The sequence below is a fragment of the Kogia breviceps genome, chromosome 5 (genome assembly GCF_026419965.1).
Source record: "Kogia breviceps isolate mKogBre1 chromosome 5, mKogBre1 haplotype 1, whole genome shotgun sequence".
In the NCBI taxonomy this organism is placed as follows: domain Eukaryota; kingdom Metazoa; phylum Chordata; class Mammalia; order Artiodactyla; family Physeteridae; genus Kogia; species Kogia breviceps.
In genome coordinates, this window is record NC_081314.1 from 30,671,458 (window position 1) to 30,696,185 (window position 24,728).

Below are 24,728 nucleotides of genomic sequence, written 5' to 3' on the forward strand. Positions count from 1 at the left end.
CCAGGGGTAAAATATGTCCATTTTATATTTATTGTTACAACCCTCTGCCACCTCATTTAAAGACATTGTTCCAGTGGTTGACTCTCCACGCTTCCACTGCTGAGGGAGCCGGTTTGTTCCCTGGTTGGGGAATTAGGATCCCACAGGCCATGCAGTGAGGCCAAAAAAAAAACCCCACATGGTCCCCAAAGTTAAATATGTACATAAGAAAGTACTGGTGGTAACGAAGCAGGGAAGGAAAAGTGAAAAACCAACGAAGCAACATCTCAAACACCATGAATGACTCCCTTGCCTCCCCTCACCAGGACTGAACGCAGGCCAGAGCTGCAAAGTTCCAAGAACAGTTAAAAAAAAAAAATCAAACTCTCTGAAATGACTGTGGTCACACATGTGAAACTGGTTTTCTTATGAGAGAAAAAAGAAAATTACTTGACACTGAGCTTCTTGAGGGTAGACAGGGGTGTTGTGGTTATCTCTACATTCTCTATGCTTAATAAAGAGCTGGTGCAGCTTCTTTTGGGTAAATAAGTGGGTGAGTGGGGAAAAAAACAACCATGAATGCATAATTAAAGATATTTGGAACTTGTTGAGTCTGGCTTGGCAGTTCTCAGCCTAGAATCATTTAGGGAGTTGTTTTTTTCTTAACCTTTTATTGATGTATACAGAAAAGTATATGTATCTTGGGGAGCTTTTAAAAACTGCTATGCTCGAGAATGGTTAAAATTAAGAACGCTGACAATACCTAGTGCTGTGGACAAAATGCAGTACAAGCGAGCACTCACAGATTGCTAGTGGGGATGCAAATAATACAACTACTTTGGGAAACAGTTTGGAAGTTTCTTATACAGTTAAACAGACATTCAGCATAGGAACAGAAATTCCACTCCTAGGTATTTCCCCAAGAGAATGAAAACACATATCCACACAAAAACCTTTTACATGAATGTTGATAGAAGCGTTATTCATAATGCTCGGTAACTGGAAACAGCCCAGATGTTCATCAACAACAGGTGAGTGTAAAGAAAACGTGGTGAGGGACTTCGCTGGTGGTTTAGTGGTTAAAATTCCACGCTTGCAATGCAGGGGGCATGCGTTCAATCCCTGGTGGGGGAACTAAGAGCCCACATGCCCAGTGCCCTGGCCAAAAAAAAAAAGACAAACCAAAACATGGCGCCTCCACACAATGGAATACTAACCATCAGTTAAAAAAAAAAAAAAAAAAAAAATGGGGGCAGTCAAGATGACAGACTAGGAGGATGCGGAAATCACGTCTTCTCACAACTAGGGCACCTACCAGGCACCGGTGGGGGACCACGGACACCTAAGGGGACGGGAGGAACCCCCAGTGACCAGGTAGGATGTGGGACATGGGGGAGTGAGGGGGGAGGAGAAGTGGAGACAGGAGGGGACTGGCACCCCTGAGGGGCAGCTGGGGAGGGGAAGGGATCCCACTCCAGAAGGGGGAAGTTGGGGTAACCATTGGGAGGGCAGAGGATCAAAAGGGAGTGTGGCCAGGCTTTCCCTGCCCACTCGGGCTCCCAGGAGCCTGCTGAGATCCCGGGCCTGACCCTCTACCCACCTAAGCCCCCTCCAGCTGCGCAGGTCCTGAGGGAGTGGGAGGGAGGGAAGGGGGAGCAAAAGAAAAGGCCGGACCTCCAGGACCAGCACCCCTGAGGGGCGGCTGGGGAAGGGGAGGAGTTACTACACCCAGTGGGACCCACCCAGGGTTAGGGGTCCAGCGGCGACTGGGGAGACCCTGAGGGAGATGGGGGGGAGGGCCACAAAGGAATGGAACGGAACAGGGCCACTGCTTTCCCTATCCACTTAGGCGCTAGGGAGCCTGTTGGGCTCCCGGGCCTAATCCCCTGCCCTCGGAGCCTCCCTCCTGCTGCGCAGAACCCAAGTCCTGCCCCTACACCCCCACCCAGGGCCCCACCTCTGCACTCGGAGAACCCCTCCCTTCAACTGCATTGCGCCTAAGCCCCACCCACACACCCTCACTCACGGCCCTACCTCCAAACTCCGGAACTCCACACTCCAGAAGCCCTCCTTTCCACGTGCTGCCTCTCCCCTTCTGCACAGGTCCTAAGCAGAGGCCCCACCCCATGCTTGAACGCAGCCCCGCCTAGGCCCCGCCCCATGCTCAAACATCACCCCCCACCTACCTAGGTCCCGCCCCACCCTAAACCCCACCCCTGCCAAAGTTCCACCCCCCACCTAAACTCCACCCCCATAGCCAAGGCTTTATTTTTTCTTTTCTTTTTTCCTCTTTTAGATTGGGGTTCTGTTTTACCTTGTTGATTCATTGTTGTTGATTCTTTTATATTTTTATTTTTCCTAATAAATATTTTATTTTTTTAATTTAATTTTATTCTTTATACTTTGTTAGTGATCTCCCCTTTTGGCTTGTTTCCCACCCCCCCTTTTCTTTTTCTTTTTTCTGTTGTGGTTTTATTTTATGTTGTTGCAGTTGTTTCAATTATAGTCTTATTGTTTCTAATATACTTTTTATCTTTCTAATTTTGTTTTTTATTCTTTGATATTGTACTGCTCCTTCTTCTTTCTTTCTTCCCCCCCTTTTTTTTTTCCATGCCATGAAGCTTGCAGGATCTTGGTTCCCGGGCCAGAGGTCAGTACCAAGCTCCTGTGGTGCAAGCTCCAAGCTCAAACCGCTGGACTAACAGAGAACCTCAGACCCCAGGGAGTATCAATTGGAGTGAGGCCTCCCACAGGTCCTCATCTCAGCACCAAGACCCAGCTCTATCTAACTGACTGCAAACTCCAGTGCTGGACGTCTCAGGCCAAACAACCAGTAAGACAGGAATATAGCACCACCCATTAAAAAAAAAAAAACAAAAAAAAAAACGACCAAAAAATATGTTACAGACGAAGAAGCAAGGTAAAAACCTACAAGACCAAATAAATGAAGAAAATAGGCAACCTTCCTCAAAAAGAATTCAGAGTAATGATAGTAAAGATGATCCAGGGGGCTTCCCTGGTGGCGCAGTGGTTGAGAATCCGCCTGCCGATGCAGGAGACACGGGTTCGTGCCCTGGTCCGGGAAGATCCCACATGCCGCGGAGCAACTAAGCCCGTGAGCCATGGCCACTGGGCCTGTGCGTCCGGAGCCTGTGCTCCGCAACGGGAGAGGCCACAACAGTGAGAGGCCCGCATACCGCAAAAAAAAAAAAAAAAAAAAAAAAGATGATCCAAAATCTTGGAAACAGAATGGAGAAAATACAAGAAACATTTAACAAGGATCTAGAAGAACTAAAGAGCAAACAAACAGTGAACAACACAATTACTGAAATTAAAAATACTCTAGAAGGAAACAATAACAGAACTGAGGCAGAAGAACAGATAAGTGACCTGGAAGATAAAATGGTGGAAATAACTGCCAGGGAGAAGAATAAAGAAAAAACAATGAAAAGAATTGAGGACAGTTTCAGAGACCTCTGGAACAACGTTAAATGCACCAACATTCAAATTATAGGGGTTCCAGAAGAAGAGAAAAAGAAAGGGTCTGAGAAAATATTTTAAGAGATTATAGTTGAAAACTTCCCTAATATGAGAAAGGAAATAGTCAAGTCCAGGAAGCAGAGAGTGCCATACAGGATAAACCCAAGGAGAAACACACCTAGTCACGTATTAATCAAACTATCAAAAATTAAATACAAAGAAAAAAATATTAAAACAAGGGAAAAGCAACAAATAACATACAAGGGAATCCCCATACGGTTAACAGTTGATCTTTCAGCAGAAACTCTAGCCAGAAGGGAGTGGCAGGACATATTTAAAGTGATGAAAGGGAAGAACCTACAACCAAGATTACCCAGCAAGGATCTCATTCAGATTCGATGGAGAAATTAAAACCGTTACAGACAAGCAAAAGCTAAGAGAATTCAGCACCACCAAACCAGCTTTACAACAAATGCTAAAGGAACTTCTCTAGGAAGGAAACACAAGAGAAGGAAAAGACCTACAATAACAAACCCAAAACAATTAAGAAAATGGTAATAGGAGAATGGACTTGAGGACACAGGGAGGGGGAAAGGTAAACTAGGACAAAGTGAGAGAGTAGCATTGACATATATACACTACCAAATGTAAAATAGCTAGTGGGAAGCAGCTGCATAGCACAGGGAGATCAGCTCGGTGCTTTGAGACCACCTAGAGGGGTGGGATAGGGAGGGTGGGAGGGAGATGCAAGAGGGAGGGGTATGGGGATATATGTATGCATATAGCTGATTCACTTTGTTATACAGCAGAAACTAATACAACACTGTAAAGCAATTATACTCCAATAAAGATGTTAAAAAAATTTATATGAAAAAAATGTACTGCTGAAATATGTAGCGACATGATGACTCTCATAAACATGATGCAGTGATAGAAGCCAGACTGCTTGATTCTGTTTACACGAAATTCTAGTGCTTACAGAGTCACATTTACAGTGACCAGCCACATCAGTGGTTACCTGGTGATGGAACAGGGATTATTTTGGGGATGATATAAATGGTCTATACTTGATTATAGTGTTTATAAGGGGATATACATTTGCTAAAACTGGATCTGTTCACCTAAAAGAGATGCATTTTATTGTATGTAAATTATACCTCGAAAAAGTTGATTGAAAACTGTTGACACCCAGACTCCACCTTATACCAATTAAATTAGAATCTCTGGGATGGAACTCAGACATTGGACCTACCCAGATAAGAGCTCTCTCTTATCTGTTTGGGCAGCTATAACAAAACACAATAGACCAGTTGGCTTATAAACTTAAAAACAGGGGCTTCCCTGGTGGCGCAGTGGTTGGGAGTCCGCCTGCCGATGCAGGGGACGTGGGTTTGTGCCCCAGTCCGGGAGGGTCCTGCGTGCCACGGGGCAGCTGGGCCCCTGGGCCTGTGTGTCCAGAGCCTGTGCTCCATGGTGGGAGAGGCCACGGCAGTGAGAGGCCCGTGTACCACAAAAAAAACCAGAGAGGGACCTTGGCCATGGGACTGCAGTCATATACATGACTCTCCAGCATTCCTACTAGGCACTGCTCTGCTGATGCACTGCATTGGAACCCAATGTTAACCATCTCCAACTCAACTAAGACAAATTATTTTCTCATGAAAATCTCTCTCTTAATTTCATAAGAGAGCAGCAAAAATACAATGTACTAAAATGTGTTTTTATAAACGAACTCCGCCAGATTAAGAAACTGAACAATATTTACACTCTGAATTTCAAGGATCTAAATCTTGTCACATACTACCCACCCAAATCCCCACCATTATTTTAGATAATATGACATGAATAAGTAGTTTTAAATGCTTTTGAAAAAAAGTTTTATTTCTATTTATTCATTTATGCAAAGACAGTATCAGCATAGGTAATAGGAACACACTTTTAAGTTTAAAATTAATTTTCCATTTTGAAAGGTTCAGGATTTTGTCTCTTCTTTCTACCTTACTCTTTGAAATACTTCAGTCCAACAAAACAGCAGACAAAAATTTATTTCCTTCCTTTTCTTAAGGTCATATTGGGATAATCAGAATTGGCTCTTTAGAATTTAAGTATCATTTACAGTAACCTAGAGATTTAATCACAGAATACATGTAAGAATGTTATAGCACACACAAAAAAAGTACAAAGAATTTAAAAAAGAACAAATTTCAGGGCACTTTCAAATTTTGAGGCCTAAGAAAGCTCTCTTGGGGATCCTCAAGTTAAAAGACTACTCCCTTCAGATTCAGAATGAAAATTATTAGGGATTATAAAACAATGGGCACTGATGATATGGCCCATGGAAGCTTCATTAGGATAAGGATAAATGGAGTTTCCATGTTTTAGTGAAGGGGCAAGCCAATGAAAGAAAAGCCAGGAAGCCACTTTAAACTCATGTCCAAATGATGCTGATACAAGTGTTTCCCTTAGAAAGGTATTATCCCATTGCTACCTTTCCAAGGCTTATTAGCCTACATACTGCTTATACTGCTACTTCTCTTCTTTACATCACCTATTCTAAGAGCAAACCTCCTGGAAGAATGGTGCTACAGACTAGAAAAGCTAGACTGTGGGTAGAGCAAAGGCGCTCTGGATCTCTAGATGTTTGTCACGATTTATGTCTAACCAGGAGCCTAGCTAATCTAAAAATGGATTGTTAACACTGAACGCTAGTATATTTTTGGGCTATGCGTATTACTCAACAACTTTTGTGGTTTAGAAATGCCAAAACTACTTCGATTCTCCTGGACATATTTTACTTTAAAAAAGGAAATATAATAAGCTAAAAAACAAAATAAAAATCGACCTGTTCTTTAACAAAAAGCTAATATTTTAATGTTTTTTATAAAAACAATTCCTTTCAGATACTGATTAACTTTTAAGTGACATAAAAAAAGTTTCAGCCTTCTTTAATACCAATATTTTGTACAATTTAAGATACAGCCATTGAATTTATCATTTCAAGGAAAAAAAAGTAAAAGAAGAAAAGGAGAATGGTAACTCACTGAGAAGCTTATGTACCTAGTAAAGTTTAGTTTGTTTTGGATTCTTTAAAAAAAAATTACGCCCAGAATTTTAGTTATCCTGTTACCATCCCAATCGGATATCTCTATGTGTGGATTCTAGATAAGATTAAATATTTTGAACTAATAAATGTAAGACCCACTGATTGAACTATTTGTTTAGAATCTGTTTTACTGGGTTTAGATAAGGAATACTTCAATAAAGCCAACTATATACTGAGTTCCACTGATTAAAAATGCAGTTTTAAAAACTCTGCTTTTGTGGTAAATTTCTAGACAAATCATAAAAGCACAATATTGTAGATATTGTACTGTTCATAGGTACATGTTGGAGAAGTGAAGTGCTTGTATTTAAACAATCAAAATTCTGACCTTTCAAAATAGGTTTTCTAAAACAATTTTTCTGAAAATCAGCATTTGCCTTTAAACTCTTAAAATGTCAATTAAAAAAAATCCTTACAGTGCTTCCCTGGTGGTGCAGTTGTTGAAGAGCCTGCCTGCCGATGCAAGGGACACGGGTTCATGCCCCGGTCTGGTAAAATCCCACATGCCGCGAAGCGGCTGGGCCCGTGAGCCATGGCCGCAGAGCCTGCGCATCCGGAGGCTGTGCTCCACAACGGGAGAGGCCACAACAGTGAGAGGCCCGCGTACCGCAAAAAAAAAAAAAAAAATCCTTACAGATAAATCTTAAAGTTACTCCTTTCAGTCTCAATTCTTTTTTACTTTTAACCATATATTTAACACAGACAAGTTTCTAAGTAAATGTCTAATGAAAAACAGTTCTAATCTAAAATAAAACTAGGCAATCTAATATAACTTGTATAGAAAGTCTAAGTGTGATTTATCAAAATTCAGAATTAAATCTCTAAAATAGTGGAAAAACTTTCAGTCTCTTCTTACTATTCAAAACCTCCAACTTCCTGTGAGACTAGAAAGTTAGCAGAGGATCAAACAGACTTAAGCACTGCCCGACTTCTTCTGAAGTGATGAACTCGTTTATCCTAGAAAAGACGGAAATAGTCCATTTTACTTCACTGAAAATTCCTATTACCATTATGACCTAAGAGAGTTGAAAAATATTGTACTTAAAGCATTTATTTTGGGTTTAAAAGCTATAAATAAAGAAAAGTGATCCTTTTGGGGAAGCATTCCTAAACTTTGTGATAACCAATGTACCAATGACCAGTTTTATTCAACTATTTAGTTAAAAAAGAAATATCAGTAACTCAGAAAAAGAGGACTTAGAATCAATACCCTTTTATGTAGATTAACTCATGATTTGGCAGTGATGTCCCAAAAAGACAGCTGGTGAAAAAAAGTACATGAGATTTTTAAAAGTCCTATTTTTACTAAAATACATCTGACAGAAATCATGGCTTGAGAAGAGTAATCCACTTCCATCTGAAACCCTATGCTTTTAGGTTAAAAGATAGAAGTTTTGGCCTATTTAAAGGCATATCCTTAACCTGTAATGAAAATATATAATTTTTTATAGAAAAATAAAATATATGCAAAAATTTCCTTTCACTTTATGTTGCTTACAGATGTGCAGATAGAAGAAATGAGGCCTTACAAAGAGGAATGGAGCTGAGTAAACCAGTAATAACATAATAATAGTATTTCTTCTCTACATTTTTAGCTTAACTGTGCCCTGTCCCTTGGGATTAAATTCCGTTGTCACATAAAGAAGGGTGACTTCTGGAAATTATGTAATCTGTTAACAGGGTAATATCCTATTTAGGTTAAAGCCCAGAAAACTGGTCACAAACTCAAGTATCTTCAGAGATCAAGCAGGATATGAAAGATTATGAAGGAGCTGGAATTTATCATGGAAACTGTGTACATCCTGCCTCAGTGCATTCTAATTCAATTAAAACAACAATAACAACATTTAGCTAATCAAAATAGGTCTAGATATGCTACACAACTTCTAACTTAGCTCAGAGGAGCAGAAAATTTTGGAAGATTCAAAGGGAAACTTTTAATACCAGGTAAAAATTTAAGTTTAAAGACTTGCTGGTTAAAGATTTTCTGCTTTGCAAACAAATCCTTTAGTACTACCTATTTAACCTGCAGAACCTTGGGCAAAAGTAAGCTGTCCTACAGCTCCCAGTTCTTTCCTTTTAAATTGTCCTGTCTCTGCAGAATGAAACAAGAGAACAAAGATCAACTTTAAATGAATGGGTTTACTCCCCAATGAGAAGGGGGTTAAGAACTTAACTCTGCTACAGCTCTAGTCTTCTGCATTAAAGGAACTCCTAACTACTCCTTTTAAAAACACTTTAAGCTTTATCCTACTTCCATTCATAAATGGAAAAAGCTATTCTCCTTTCCCTGTTTTAAGATACAAAGCAATGGCTTACAAATGGTTCCAAAATGGTGTATTCTGGAAAAATTCTGGCAGCTCCTTGGAAAGTTAAACAGTTATTATATGACTCAGCAATTCCATTCTTAGGAGTATACCCAAGAGAAATAAAAACGTATATCCACACAATAACCTGTACAGGAATGTTCATAGCATTACTCATCAGAGCCCAAAAGTGGAAACCCAAATGTCTATCAAATAAGTGATGAATGGAAAAACGCAAAATGGTAGATCCATAAATAAAAAGAAATGAAGTCCTGATACAGGCTGTAACATTGATGAACCTTCAAAACATTTCGCTAAGTGAAAGTCAGTCACAAAAGGTCACATATTATACTATTTATATGAAATATCCAGAACAGGCAAATCCTTAAAGAAAGGTTAGTGGTTGCCTAAGGCTAGAGAGTTTGAGGGAACAGAGAGTGACTGCTAATGGGAAGGGGGTTTATTTTGGGGGTGATTAAAATATTCTGAAATTGATTGTCATTATGGTTGCATAACTCTGTTAATATTCTAAAAAGTACTGAATTGCATACTTTAAATGGGTGAACTGTAGGATATGAAAATTGTTATCTCAATAAACCTGTTACAAAAAAACCCAAAAACCTTCCCTTTACTAATAAGCACAATATTCTTCCCCCATTGAAGCAACCGGTTCCTTTCCATATTCAGAGACTCAGAACTTAAAGGGATCTTACACACTCCTCATTTCAGACTTTGTAAAAGCTGGAGCCTTAATAAGATTTAAGTGATTTGTCCAAGGTGATAGAACCAGGATCAGAAACCAGAACTTTCTTAAATTCAAACACCCATATTCTTCCCCACTTCACCAACTCTGAATCAACTTCCATTTCTTTCTACTCAGCTCTTTTTACTACTTCATTTTACCTCTTTTCTCTCCCCAAAACACTGTTCAAGCATCATCTGAGTGATCGATTTCTCTTTAGTCGAATATCTATGTACTCTTAAGCTTTGCTTTCTGTTTCTAAAATTTTCTCTTTTCCTATTTGGTCAAGCCAATATTCTCATTTGACTCTCATGAACCCTTTCAATTACAGTATAGTCTTCTGCTAAAGATATCTTCCCTAAGGGCAAACTACACTATATCAAGATTTGAGCAGCTAGAATACACTGCCACTTAAAACTCACAGAGATTTACTGGGTTACAGTCAAAAGCTAACAGTTCAATTACTGATATATGCCCTATGTAGTATCAAAATATATATACCACAGAAAAAAGATACTTTATAGCTGACAAATGTGCTTTTTATCCTGTATACTATTCCTTTCATACCTTGAAGTAGTCATCTTGAGTAACAAAGGAGTTTCTCAATCTGTTCTCTGGATTAAATAGACAAGATACCACTGTCTGTATGCTTCGGTCCACAGATTTCTGAAACACAGAAGTTTTCAGTAAAGACTATTCCTCCTTTTACTCACTGGTAACAAGCTTTTTGAAAAAGTTTAATGAATACATACACTTATTTCTAAAGAATTCTCAGGTAATTTTGTAACACGTGCCACATGTCACTTAGCGTGTAACTTTTGTACCAAATTTAAGAATTATTTCAGAAATTTAGTGATAGAATACTGATTTTAAAAGCTCAATTAGGGCTTCCCTGGTGGCGCAGTGGTTGAGAGTCTGCTTGCCGATGCAGGGGACACGGGTTCGTGCCCCGGTCCAGGAAGATCCACATGCCGCGGAGCGGCTGGGCCCGTGAGCCATGGTCACTGAGCCTGTGCGTCCGGAGCCTGTGCTCCGCAATGGGAGAGGCCACAACAGAGAGGCCCGCGTACCACAAAAAATAGTAATAATAATAAATAAATAAATAAAAAGCTCAATTAGTCAAGCCCTAAGATATTTTGCTTAAGCCTCTTTAATTTTTCCTGTTAGATAAAAAACAGTGAACTTCAACGTTTCAAGAAACATTTAGGTTAAACTTTGGTAATATAATTATACTGTAAGTTATTTTGACATTTTTTCAAATTTTAAGTTGTGTAACAAATCTGGGAATTTTTTCACCCCACAGTTCAGTAGTTCTCAACATTTCTCCACTGAGAAACACATGAACGAAGTACACATACTCCAATGGGAATCATCCAATGTTATGCACATTCCAATCACATCAATTCCTTCCATATTCTCACCCATACAAGAAAACAGAATTCAAGAGTGAGGGCACTGTTATTATAGGGGTCTGCTCTAATGATAAAAAAGAAACAACTCTGCCTGTTTTAGTATTTCAATTACTAGTGGCTCCACCACTCTCGAGAGCTGCTACCATATATAAAGTTATGGAGAGAATACCATAAATAACCATATGTTACTATTTAGCTAAATAAATGTCAAAATTGGCAAAAGACAAAGTAGACATAATTCATACTAATCCCTTTTTTGAAGAGTAGGATTCTTGAGGAAACCGACCCACTGCACTCTGCCAAATCACATTAATACAATATTAAACTACGGTTAAAAAACAACAACAACAAAACCCCCATGAAAACAGAACAGAGGGAAGGACTACTGAAATCAGCAACTATATATACACACTGAAAGTTTGGGGATGCCTAAAATTTCATTAACTTTTACATAAACTGCAAAGTTATTAGTCAATGACTCAAGCTCTGTAATGTATTTAAATTTGGGCAAAGATGCTTGCTTCTCAAACAGCCATTATTAAAACTTGAAAAAAATAAATATAAAAATATATGGGCTTCCCTGGTGGCACAGTGGTTGAGAATCCACCTGCCGATGCAGGGGACACGGGTTCGGGACATGGGTTCGTGCCCCGGTCCGGGAAGATCCCACGTGCCGCGAAGCTGCTAGGCCCATGAGCCATGGCTGCTGAGCCTGCGCGTCCGGAGCCTGTGCTCCTCAACGGGAGAGGCCACAACAGTGAGAGGCCCACGTTAATGCAAAACACACACACACATATATATATATAAATATATATATATATATATATATATATAAATATTAATAAGCAAAATTAGATGTTTGCCTTTGCCTTTTGTGGGCCATTTCCAGAGGATGCAGTAGCTTCATGAACTGAGCATTCACTTGGCAAAAATTCAACTCCTGGATCAACTTCATTATAGTGGTAGTTAACAGCTGAATAAACCTACATTTAAAATGATAAAAGTATAAAGAGATGTACATTAGAAACATTTCTAAACAATCTATTCTTCAAAATGGTGAGCCGACACTGAAAGTCTAAATGTGGATTGTGAAGTTCAATTACATTATTTCAGAAACTATTTCAAACTGTAGAGCTGAAATCCAATAAGGCAATTTTTTATTTTGAAATGTCAACACAATCAGAATTAGGAGAATTTCCCTAAGAAAAAGAAACTCCAACATATAGTAAGGGAATGAGAAGGGAATTTCCTAGTGCCTGAGAATTTCAGCTCATACAATATCCTTCGAATATCCCATCCTGATGAAAGACAGAAGGTAACAAAGGCTCAGGTGTTTTAGAGGTAGCACCCTCTCTTGTTATTTTCCTTTTCTTACATAACATATAACAGTATTGACAGCAAAACATTTTTGCTTCTCTTCATCACATTTTTTATGGCTAGAAAACTAGAGGCAGATTCAATACTAATTCTAAATCCCTGGAGTTAGAATTAGCATAGTTATTAATACTACCTTTCTTGGTTACATATTCTATCAACAAGTAACTGAGCACTTGTTGTATGCAGGGCAGCCATTGCTTAAGTACACACACAACAACCTGAGAAACAAAAAACACAGTTTCTCCCATGGGAGTATATACTTGGGTTGACAAGAAATAAAACATAACACATCATGTAAAAGCATTTTAAATATTTCTAGGCATACTTGATATGGCAAAAGGTCAAGAAATATATAATAGTTGAACAGTAAAATACTTTAAAATATGTAATAGTTAAACAGTAAAATACTTTAAAATAGAAAGTACATGTTTCGCTAATTCACCTTACCGGAGGAATAAAATAACTCCTTTGTTCCCCAGCAGGCCACTGTGGTGGCATCTTAGGAAAATAAAGGAAATAATTATTTAAATATACCTTCACATTTTCACAAAGATATGAGATAGACAATGTTGAGGTATCTGTCATGCTGGCTCCTTGACCTTGTTATAATAAAAGAAACAAAATGGAAGAATAATCTACTTTCTGTTTCTGATACCTAAGGATTTTACTGTTACTTTCATATATAAACTCCATCTTTTTCTCCATTTTCTGGAGTTGGTCTACAGGAAAACTCAAACGTACAGTTCTTTGAATAGATTACCGTAGATATGGTCATATCCATGGCCAGAAATTCAGGGAACTACTATCTTGTAGCAGCCAGCTAAAATAAACACTATCAAACATAATTGGAATTCAATGCGCTAAGAACTGAGTCATCATTTTATTTCAACCTATACCATTAGAAAAACTCATAAAAGTCAGCCTGGATGTTTCAGCTATTTGACAGAAAAGATGAAGAATACATGTTGAAATATAGAAGGGGACACCAAATCTTGTAAGACAGTACAAGAGAAAGCTTCTTCCTAAACTCATTCCTGTCAAAAGCTTCTTGCTAAGCTCATTCCCTTATTTCTAAGTAATAGAGAAGCCCTAATTCTAGACTAATTCCAACATTTTTCTTAAATTTTAAGCACACTCAACTACTTTAAATGACAAACTATCAGGGAAATTTACATAAATAAAGGCCTCAATGATATTCCAATGTAAATCATTTTGATCCCTCTTAAATTACCTGATAATTATAAACAGGCAGCTGATATCCAGTGATAACCTGAACCGGTGAACTTGGATAAGGAGGATAAGCCTAAAAATAAATTTTACAGAAAGACAGAATGAACGAGGTATATTTTTAAAAATCAGAAAGAAGGAATATTATTCTCAAGAAAAATATGAAAATAAGGAAATCTTAGTTTTTTCATATACAATGCAAGATTCTATTTGAGTGACTGGCTTCATGAAGAAATAAGTATTCTCTGTCAAATGTTAGTCTTTTGGGCTGGGAGAAGGAAGAGATTAATAAGGTAAGTGACTGATTTTGTCAGCCTAAGTTTATCTTATCTGTATATTTATTCCCACCCAGAAGTTCTTTCTTACTGGATGATAAGGCTCTATTAGAATAGATTTCCATTTTAGAGTTATATTAATACATGTGTTCTCTTTTTTTGTAAAAATACTTTTAAGCAGTTTTGTATTCCTTTGACAGTATTTCGGGGTAACGTGGGATCCTCCTACAGACTTTCTGGCTCTTTCTGTATTTCACTTCTAAAAGTTAAGGGCAGTATATTACCCCACACTAGAAAAGAGACAATACAATGTCTTTTACCTTTCAAAAGGTATTTATTGATTGAAAATATCTAGGTAGTAGCACACATAAATATACCAGAATAGGTAATAATACCTCACTGTAAATGTTAGGAACAAGTAGGGCTTTTCTTCTAGCTGTGTTTTAAGTAAGAAAAGTAAAAAAAGATATATCCTACACTTCAGGAAGATGGAAAATATAAACAAATAGACACTGCAGAACTATTTCACTATTATTTTGTTTCTTTCTTTTCCTAAAAATAAAATGTCTTTTAAACTGAAGAAAGTAAACTGAACTAAGAAGAAAATAAATATTATCAATGGGAGATAAGTATTCCAAATCCCACTTCAAATATTAAAGTAACCAAGACAAGACATATTATATGCCAGAAACTCATAGAGTTTACAAATATAGTTAAGTCATTAGAAATTTATCCATTCTAGAACCATAATACAACCAGAAATCAACAATCTATATGAGGAGGCATCTGGAAATCATTGCAAATAAAGAATAGCTGACCCTAGAAAAGAACAAACCAGGCAAACACATGAGGAAAGCTGACTTTAAATACTCTAGGAGTTATTTGGGGGGGAAGAAAAGATATATTCTATGTAGCTACAGCCATCAGTTCTAAGATAAAGGCTTACAAACTATATAGAAGCAGATTTTAGCTTAGTATAAGAAATAACACTAAGAATGACAGATTTCTAACAGGAGTAACAGATGTCTTATCACTCAAAAATATTCAAACAGGAATAATATTGTCAGTTATTATGGAAATTGTTGACGTAATTCCACAGAGGGTAAGATGTGAGACTGGCTTAATTTTTAAGGTGCCCCCATCTCATTGTATAAGATTTCTAATAGAATACACACAAAAAAACAGGAATGTAGGTAATTCTTACCTGAACGTACTGAGTTATAGGATTCATCATGGTTGGAGGTTGCATGTAAGCTTCCGTGTTTGGACTACTCCAGACACTGTGAAACTGTGGTGGAGGAGGAGCATTAAAAACCAAAGGACGTGGCTGCACATGATAAGCACCTTTTTAAAGAACAAAAAGAAAACAAAGTCTATTTTTAGTTCTCTGAAAAGTTACACGTGTCAACGAGAACAATTCCTTTCTTTACTCACATAAAGTTTGTTTCCTGATTGCAGGGCCCAGTTTCAGCTTTTTACCATGGAAATTTATCTGTGACTGAAAATAAAACAGTAACAAATCTAGAATCAATGTCTAAATCTTTACTTCCAAGACTGGTAAACACCCAAGTTCTCTAAAATTACTACTATCAGAGAAGATCAGTGCTAAGAACATACCAAATCAAAATTTATCAGCATGAAGCTACCTTACTTAGCTTCACTACTCTAATCAAATGTTGAGAGGTGTTGTGGAATTTGATCAAAAACCTTTACTCTCTGTCTCTAATCTTTCCTGTCTCTGGATCATGAGGCTGGATGCCCAATCAAAAATAAACAGGTTCTCACAAGTTATGTAAGGTTATTCTAAATCTGGATTTCAGAAAATATATTTATTTCTATACATTATATAAGACTGAGTAAATATTCAGGACTCATAACAATACTGAACACTGCATCCATAAGGTAATTAAGAGATTTTTTCCAAAAGAAGATTACTTACTTCTACTATCTTCTGCACATCCACGTCATTATAAAATGAAACAAATCCATAGCTAGAAAGGCAGATAAATGAAGTATAAAATCACTGCCTTAACAGTACATGGTTTGAAACTTCAGTATTCCATGAAATAATTGACAGAATAATGATAAAGGATGAAGAATATACTGAGATAAATAACTGTAAGATATACATGATAGATAGATAAATACTACTGTTTTATTTTCCTACCATCATCTGTATCAGAATGCACAAAGATTAACAGAAAATTCACACCTATAAACCTGAATTTAACTTACTATCTACGGCAAGATGGTTAAAATTTAAGATACTGTGAAATGTGTGAATAAAATAATTCTTCAATAAAACCAATTAATCCACTTAAGTGAAACAAATGAAGATGGGAAACATTTAAATACAAACACTAGGCAAATGATTAAATAAAAGAGCTGGCAGCAAACTTTTATCCTCTACATGAAAGAAATTACAAAGCAACAAATTACATTTATACAAATGTTAGAATACCAGATTTGAATTTTTCATTTTTGAAACTCTACAGATGCTACAGTTCAGATATTTATTATAATTTAAATTGAACATATGTTTCACTTACCCTTTGGACACACCAGTTCGATCCGTGATTATCTTCACTTCTTTTACTGAACCATATCTAGCAAAGAAGCTTCTAATTTCAGTTTCATCCATCTATGAAGAAGAATTTGACTTGAAGATTAAAAATTCAACATTTTCAATTATACTATAAAGAAGATTTGATGATGTGGAAGTATCTCCTCCATGTATCCCCAAACTACCTGTAGTTCTTTGTCAAAGATATTTTTAGTTCCTATAGGTTAAACATAAAAAAAATCCCCCCAAAAAGCCTTATGTTTACAACAGGGTCCAAATCCCACTATTCACAAAATACTTTTAAAAATAAATGAAACATGAATACAATACCCTAATATCAATTCCACCAACAAAAACAGTGTTTGGCATGATTCTGCCTTCTGGTAAAACATAGCCTTGGCTGGTGGCAGCTGATGAAGACTGGGTGCTGGCCTCTCTGGAGATGGTTGAGTTCAGAGTGTCAGGATCTGCAGCAGACTGTATTTGGAAAGCAAATATCACCACTAGATATACAGGCTAAAATCACAGATGATATGAAATATAATTTATGTTTTTAAAATACAAAATATATTCATACAAATTACTTTCATTGTAAATTAGTCATCAATATAGCTTAGTTCAGGTTCAAGGTCTAGGGTAATCAGAGTAGATCAGCATGAAATTTTAACAGAAGGGTATATAGTACTTTCTCAAACCCAGTGTCACTCACCACTATCCCTGGCACGGTGCTGTGGCAGAATACTGATTTTATATTGAGTTTGTGAACTACTACGTGAACTGGTTAAGTAATTAGAAAGTTCAGCTTTGGAAAAAGTGAAGTTACTAAAATCATCCTGCTGTACGTCAATAAGAAAATTCTCATTTTTCTGAGTACCTTATTCAAAAGTATGGTAAAGATAACCAATTTTTTTTAAAGTAGCATCAAAAAGGAAACAAGAAAGTTTTAAACCAATTTGTTTTGCCTCATCTTCCTATTCACCAAAACTAACACCGACTTTATAATTGTAACACTCCTTGTGTTAGTATGCCTGCTTTACTTTGGAAATGGATCACGAAAACATCATTTGCTCACATATCATAGCTCCTACTTAAAAAAAAAAGGGTTTAGGGCTTCCCTGGTGGCGCAGTGGTTAAGAATCTGCCTGCCGGTGCAGGGGACACGGGTTCATGCCCCGGTCTGGGAAGATCCCACATGCCGCGGAGCGGCTGGGCCCGTGAGCCATGGCCGCTGAGCCTGCGCGTCCGGAGCCTGTGCTCTGCAATGGGAGAGGCCACAACAGTGAAAGGCCCATGCACCACGATGAAGAGTGGCCCCCGCTCGCCGCAACTGGAGAAAGCCCACGCACAGAAACGAAGACCCAACACAATAAAAAATAAATGAATTTATTATTATTTTTAAATAAAAGGGTTTATAATCCTTTCCCCTAATGATACGGTGTTTATAGCATCTTTAAAATAATGTTTTTCTTCTTGAATAATACCAAATAAGTCCTACTGATAATTCTAATTTTCACAATGGGCTGATAAATACAAATGATATCATCTTTATTTTCAGAGACCCACATAAGAAACTTATTATTTTTCTGAATTCTGGTCAGAACTCTGTCTTTAGGCTTCCCACACTAAGATTAATGTAGATTTTTCTGAATCAGAATTTACCAGTAATACGTATTTCAGAAACAAAAATTGATTTAGCCAGGAGATACAAAAATTGATTTAGTCAGACATTCATGTCCCTTACTAAGTTAAAAATCACTTACTTGGCAGTTGTTTATCTCTTGGAAAACTGCTTTGAGAATGAAGTGAGATAACATCTGTGAATTCATTTTGTAAACTATAAAGTGGTATGCCAATACAAGTTAGCATCATGGTATCTGAATTTATTTTCAATAGGTTAAAGAAAGGTTTCTTTCCTGGTTTTACAATTTATGTACTTATTTTGTAGATACTCTATTAATTAACAAGTAACTTGAGTTGGAACCTCAGGAAACTATGGCACATTTGCTCATTTGAAATTCATTTATGAAGTGCCTATTGTTTGTAAGTAGTAAATACAAAAGGCTGCAAGACAGAGATATAGCTATTACACCTCAGCTTATGAAGGAAAACAAAAACAAAGACAAAAGAAACCAACCGATACATATTTTTAAAAAGATAAGCAAAACAATTTTTATAGAAATTAGTTACAATAATGAAAAGCAGGTAGAGTTCCTACTTTGTTAGGTGTTAGAAATTACTGATAAATTTAAGATTCTACAAACTGCTGTACTAATTAACTATGAAATCAAAATTGTTAAATTACCAAATTTGATTGTTTGGGCTTTTCTCTATTAATTTGTGTTCATACTTGCTATTCAGTGTTTCTGTTTGAATAGTTCCTGATTCTTTCCTTTAACTATGGTACAGTGATATTCCAAGACAATAAAATCAGAGAAAGTAAAAACTACTTCTAAAGCTTTTCCATTTTTAAATGTTTTATAATTTTATTTTTTTTCTAAATGGGACTATATTACGTAAGTCACATACCTTGAACTATCGAGAAATTTGACTAGTTTTCCTTTTGTAACAGACAATTTACCAATCTCTTTCAACTAGCTCACATTCAAAAATCCAAAACAGGAATAAAACAAAATAGTGGTTCTGAAATTCTTATATAGACTTTTTCTCCTTCTCAATTTCCCCTTCGTTTGTAGATGAACTTTGGATACCTTTTTATTTGACAAACTATTTATAGTATTAGCTGTCTGTGAACCACAATGGATAAATGTATTTTAAATTAGAGGTATAACATTAGGCCAGAAAACTGTGCCAGATTATAAAGAGTTATGATAATATATTGATTTTCAACCAGGGAAGATTTTGTGGCCCGGGGGCATTTTGGGTTGTCACAATTGAGGGGTGTACCTGCTATCTGGTTGGCAGACGCCAGAGATACAGTAAGCATCCTATAATGCAAAGGACAGCCTTCCACAACAAAGAATAATCTGGCTCCAAATTTTCACAGGGTCACAGTTGAGAAACCTGTGATAGTGTTGCCAGAATTGAAGCGGGAAATTCTAATTCTTATATCTTATTTACAACAGTAAAATGGATATTTGAGACAACTAAACAGTAATTTGCAAAAAAGAAAAAAGCTATTAGATATTATAGAAAGTCTGGTTTCGGGTTGGGTTATAACAAATTGACTGTCTGCTTAATTGAGGTATTAAGTATAAAACTGATCAAATCATTTCACTAGTGTCACAGCGTCTTAAGGAAGGCATCGTTATATCTGTCCTAGTCCTGAGCCAGCAGATGGTGCTCAAAGCTAAAGTAAGGAAAGTACTCCATTTTAAGACGCCTGAACAACAGGGATTTTAAAAACTTTGCCTGTGTGTTTATTTACATAGTTATAACTTACATATACAAATCCAAAACCATATACAACCTTTGGTTACTTCTAAACTATTGCCAAGAATACTTCATAAATGAATTCTTAGGCTAAAGCAAAAAGTTTGGTGAAGAATTCATCTTACCTACCAACAGCATGTAGAAAATAAACTGCATGTAAATTAAATGAAAGAAGTAATTCTTTTTCTTAATTACACCTTCAAGTGAGTTGATGGGTTCTGAAATGAGTAATTCTGGAATATTAAGTAGGGGTGAACTTGGAGGCCATCATGTACACAATTCTCATCACTGCTATTCACAGTAATATATTCCCTTTTATATCTGGATGACCAAATGACAAAGATAACTAAAAGCTGGAAAAAAAACTTTATCATTACTAAAGCTTCTGGGATGTCAGCTCTTTGACATTTTATTCAACTATTACGTCTACATGTAAGGAAACTGAAATAATTTGCAGTCATCAGTGTCATATCCACAGAAGAAGTAGTTATTAAAGAGAATAGGAAATTCTATTAAGGAAACAGTAAATGAAAATCAGAATAAAACCCTTTAAGTAAATCAAAGAATGGACTCTGTGGGGCAGGGGGAATCCAAACAATAAACAAACAATCCTGGGAAAGCTAAGCAAGAAAAAGGCAAGAATACAAAAATACACATTAGGTCTGATAAAAATGGGATATGAGTACAGATTAGAATGCTCTGTAGGAGTAAGTTTGGAAATCTTGATGATATGACTAACTTTCCAGAGAAATGTAAACTTTTAAAGACAATCTTAAGAAAAGAAAGAGCACTCAATTCCTGGGTCAGTTTCACTGGGAGTCTTCCCAAACTGTATAGAAACAGGTAATTTGTGTGTGGAGGACAAGCGGGGTGGTAAGAGGGGGCACACCTAGACAGAAACAATGGGAGACAGGAGAGAGAGTGGAAGAGACGGAAAATTCAAATGTTTTAAAAAATTTTTCAGAGAAGAGAAAGAATATTTCTCAATGCATTTTATAAAACTAACACCATCTAAATAAGAAAATCTGGTTAAGATGGTCCACCTCTGCCCCCAACACTGAGATACAAAATTCTAGCAGCATACAAAAAAATATACAATTAACAACAGTTTACACTGTAAATTCAAGTATGGTTCATTCTTAGGAAATGTGTTACTGTAATTCACCACTGCAAAAGCATTTGATAAAATACAGCATCCATTTCTTAATTTTTAAAAAACCCAAGTAAAAAACGTCTTATTTTCTATTGATCTAAATCTAGGCTATCATCAAGCTTAAAGTGAAACACAGTAGCAATTTACATTAAAATTAGAAATAAGGGACTCTCCTTATCACCCCTATAAATTTTTTCCTATATATGACTAATGTATTAATATAGAGTTGTTATAAATCACCAAGAAAAAATATGCAAATAGAAAGGTGGATTAAGAATTAAAAAAACAAAGAAATGGAAAAAGCTAATGACAAACTTCACTAATGATAAACAAAAGAAAAAATACATCAACACAGTGAAATATTTTCCAGTTATTAGACTGGCAACTTTAAAAAGTACAATACCTTTCATTGGAAGTGTGTGGAGAAGGGTTCACACTACACACCATCAGTGGGAATATATACTGGTATGTGCTTTATCAAGAGTTACTAAGAAAAATGTATCATAATTCAAAATTGTTATAAAATGGGCATAACCTTTTCACCCAGTGATTTCACTCCTGGCAATTTATTTCAAGTTATTAACAGAATAAGCATGCCAAAACATTTCCACAAACATACTCATTATGGTATTGTTTAAATGTAAACAAATTATTCATTATAAGGGAATTTGGTAAAATTAAGTAATGGTAATACAGAAATATATAACTTTTGGTAAAATAACTAAGTATATACTCAAAATTATTTTAAATTTCTGTTTGGAATAAGGCCCACTACACTAAGTGAAGACTACAGGTTCTAAGATAGTATTATATAGCACGGTAAAATTTTTATAAAATAAAATGTACCTATATATATGCAATACATGCTTGAAAACAATCTGGAAGGGCATACATACATCAAAACTTCAATAGTGGTTAAATGTTGGGATTAAGATGGACCTCTACTTTCTTACATTGATTACCTTCCAATGAGTTAACGTATTAGTTTTGTATCAGGAAAAAAAAAAAAATCAATAAAGTTATTAGCATTTCCCCCTTTTTCCTCTAAAAAGAGAAGAGGACAAAGTTGGAAATAATTACAGTAACTCCAATTATTCATTATTGATATGATATAATTATTACATAATTATATCATATCAATAATATGTGACATAATTATAATACAGTTACAATACAGTTACAATCACAAATTTTTACTTTAAAATTTATACGTTCTAATAAATTGTATATAAATTTCCTCCCTTTACTTCTAAAAATACAGAGAATAACAGTTATTACACTACCGACAACTACACATATATAATACACCTGTGACTTGATGGTTGGTAAAAAGTGTTCTCAGAGTTGTACCTTGAGGTGGTGAAATCAACTAAATGCACTTAACAAAACTCACATAAATGTCACCCAACAGAGCATGTAATACTCTAGGAACATTTTGTTGAAGGATTTCGGTTTCTCTTGGGGAAAAGCGTTCCCCGGGTTAAAAACCTCTACACTTCTCCAACCTGCGGCTGCTCAGAGGCGTGGACAGCACCAACCTTGTAGGGAAATGATGGCGGCGTGTGAGCTTCTGCCCCGAGGTCCCTGCGGCCGCCACCACGCAGGCACGAGGCTGCCCCAGGTGCCGGGGGCTCAAGCTCTCCAAGTCCCGCCCCGTCCCCACTCCGGGCTTAGACACGCCCCCAAAGGCCCCCCAGGAACCCCAACCCCCCACCCTGCGCCGGACCCGTGGGGTCCCGCCTCCCGAGGTGGCCCGGGCCCGGCTTCCGCGTCTGCACGCAGGCGCCCCCGAGGCCACGCCACGCGGCGATAGGCAGGCCTGACGCCATCTCGCGGAGGCCGCACCGCCTGTCTCCTCAGAATAAGCGCGGGAAGGGAGGCTTCTGGGGTGGGGTGGGGGTGGGGCAGAGCGGGGTCCCCGCCCCCCCCAGTCCAGTGACGGAGGCCGGACGCCCCTCCACACCTTGGCTGCGGTGGCTGGATGGCCGCGGGCCTTGCACGTGCTGGGCGGGGCCTCGGGCACTCCCTTCCCACAGCCAGGCCTCCCGCCCCTCTGCCAGCCCTCAGCGCCCTGTAGGCCGTGCTGGACCGCCTCCCCCTCGCCCTCAGGCTGGGCCCAAGTACAGGAAACCCAGGTGGCCCCGCTCTCGGCTCCCGTCCCCCGCCCCCTTCAGCGCCCCGGCCTCCCTGAGGACGCCCTCAGGCCTCCTCCACTCACCATGATGGCGGCAGCCCGAGTTCCCACAGAGGGCCTAGAGCAAGAGGGGCTCGAGAAGGAGCTGAGGGTGGCTTCAGGCACCGGGGCTGCTGTTAGGCCTGCTTGTACCCACCGTCCCGTTTGACTGGGCAGAGGAAGCAGAGGTGGACGAGCAAGGAGGAGCGGAAGCTGATGGCGAGGCCGAGGGACGCAGGCGGACTGAGGCGTGGCCAGTGGAGCGCCCGGACGTGGCTCCTGCGCAGGGTGAGGGGGCTCGTCGTAGAGACACGTCAGCCAATGGGCGGCCGCGCTGCCGCCCCCCATGGCCGGGGGGCGGGGGGGCTCGTGGGGCACGACTGCGCCGGCCGGGGTGCACGCAGGGGTTGCGCGCGGGCCGACATCGTGCCCCTCCCCCCCCACCCCAGGCACCGGCCGCAGACGAAGGGGCCCACCGACCCACAGAGACAGGCATCGCCCCAAAAGTGCCTTAGAGGCATGCCTGAAATAAGTATGCATTCTCAAATATGTGTTAAAATTAAAAACAAAATTTTAATGTGTCCAGGCGCTGGTATCAAAATGGCGTCCTGAAGTCACAGGATTAGCCCGATCGATGGCGATTATTCCTATCATTGGCCGTAGAATCAATTGAAATGCCAGCAGAAATAGAAAATAGAAACATGTATATGGAGAACAGGGACGGAGACATCAAAAGTCCAGAAACTTGGACGACTTTTTGTCAAGTCTGAGGGAGATGGGGTTGTATTGGAAGGAACACCAATTAGGGCAGGCCAACTTGGTGTTCAAGACATTCATTCTTTCAAGAAATAGTTATCTAGGTCTGCGATTTGCCGGATACCCAAGGTGTAGGAGTGAACAAAACAGCCAAACATTCCTTCACTCGGGGAGTTCAAGTTGTGAGGGGAAGAATTTTTCTTCTAGGACTTACAGGAAGCTAGGCCTGTCTAGAGAATTCTAGAACTTTCTCAAGGTCGGAGAAACAGGACCTAGAGCAAGGGAGAGCTGTGGGGCAGTTGGTGGAGCAAGTCACATAACTTTGGGAACCACTCCAGCACCCTGTATCCACAGGGGGTAACTGTGACTTTTATCCTCCAACTTCACTTTGGTACTGATGAAAAGTTAGAAAATGTTACTTTGTGAGCTGGCAAGATGGTGGTCATCTGTAACCGGAAAACTGACCACAAACAGCTAGCCTTACTGGATAATATAATAACTTCATGTCTTGAGTTCAATGTGCAGTTAAACTCAAGAAATGAAGGGAAATCCCAAGAGGCCAGAAATCAAAATAAACTGAAAATCAGAGAGCAGTGACTTGTTGAACAGATTCTTCTCTACCCCTGGGTGTGAGGGCTGGAGTGTAGGGTGACTAATCCACTGGTTTGCCCGGGACCTTCCTGGTTTTAGCCCTGAAAACCCCCAAATTCTTGGAGACCAGGTCCAAGGCAAACCAGGACAGTTGGTCATCTTAGGTGTGGGCAAAACGTTAGTTTCTATAACTTGAGGCGT

At 38.4% G+C, this 24,728-nt stretch overlaps 1 protein-coding gene across 1 annotated transcript; it reads right to left on the bottom strand.

Annotated features, from left to right (window-relative positions):
* Positions 1 to 5,316: 5,316 nt before the first annotated feature.
* Positions 5,317 to 23,528, bottom strand: DAZL (deleted in azoospermia like). The gene is made up of 12 exons (XM_067033486.1): positions 23,226 to 23,528; positions 22,971 to 23,117; positions 16,795 to 16,941; positions 16,451 to 16,542; positions 15,841 to 15,892; positions 15,336 to 15,399; positions 15,106 to 15,245; positions 13,631 to 13,702; positions 12,847 to 12,897; positions 11,892 to 12,005; positions 10,178 to 10,276; positions 5,317 to 7,519 (listed from the first exon to the last, which is right to left on the bottom strand). The coding sequence occupies exons 1-12, from the start codon at positions 23,526 to 23,528 to the stop codon at positions 7,466 to 7,468; spliced, it is 1,335 nt and encodes a 444-aa protein (XP_066889587.1). The 3' UTR covers positions 5,317 to 7,465.
* Between the last annotated feature and the right edge of the window lie 1,200 nt (positions 23,529 to 24,728).

What these genes read in the sequence shown, in the direction of transcription:
- DAZL (XM_067033486.1), bottom strand. Translation starts at nt 23,528, where the DNA reads ATGGGGGGCGGCAGCGCGGCCGCCCATTGGCTGACGTGTCTCTACGAC. An exon ending in ATGTGCAGAAGATAGTAGAA is followed by an intron (nt 15,400 to 15,840) that starts GTAAGTAATCTT and finishes TTTTATTTTCAG; the next exon opens with TCACAGATAAATTTCCATGG. An exon ending in CTATAACTCAGTACGTTCAG is followed by an intron (nt 13,703 to 15,105) that starts GTAAGAATTACC and finishes ATTTATTTTTAG; the next exon opens with GCTTATCCTCCTTATCCAAG.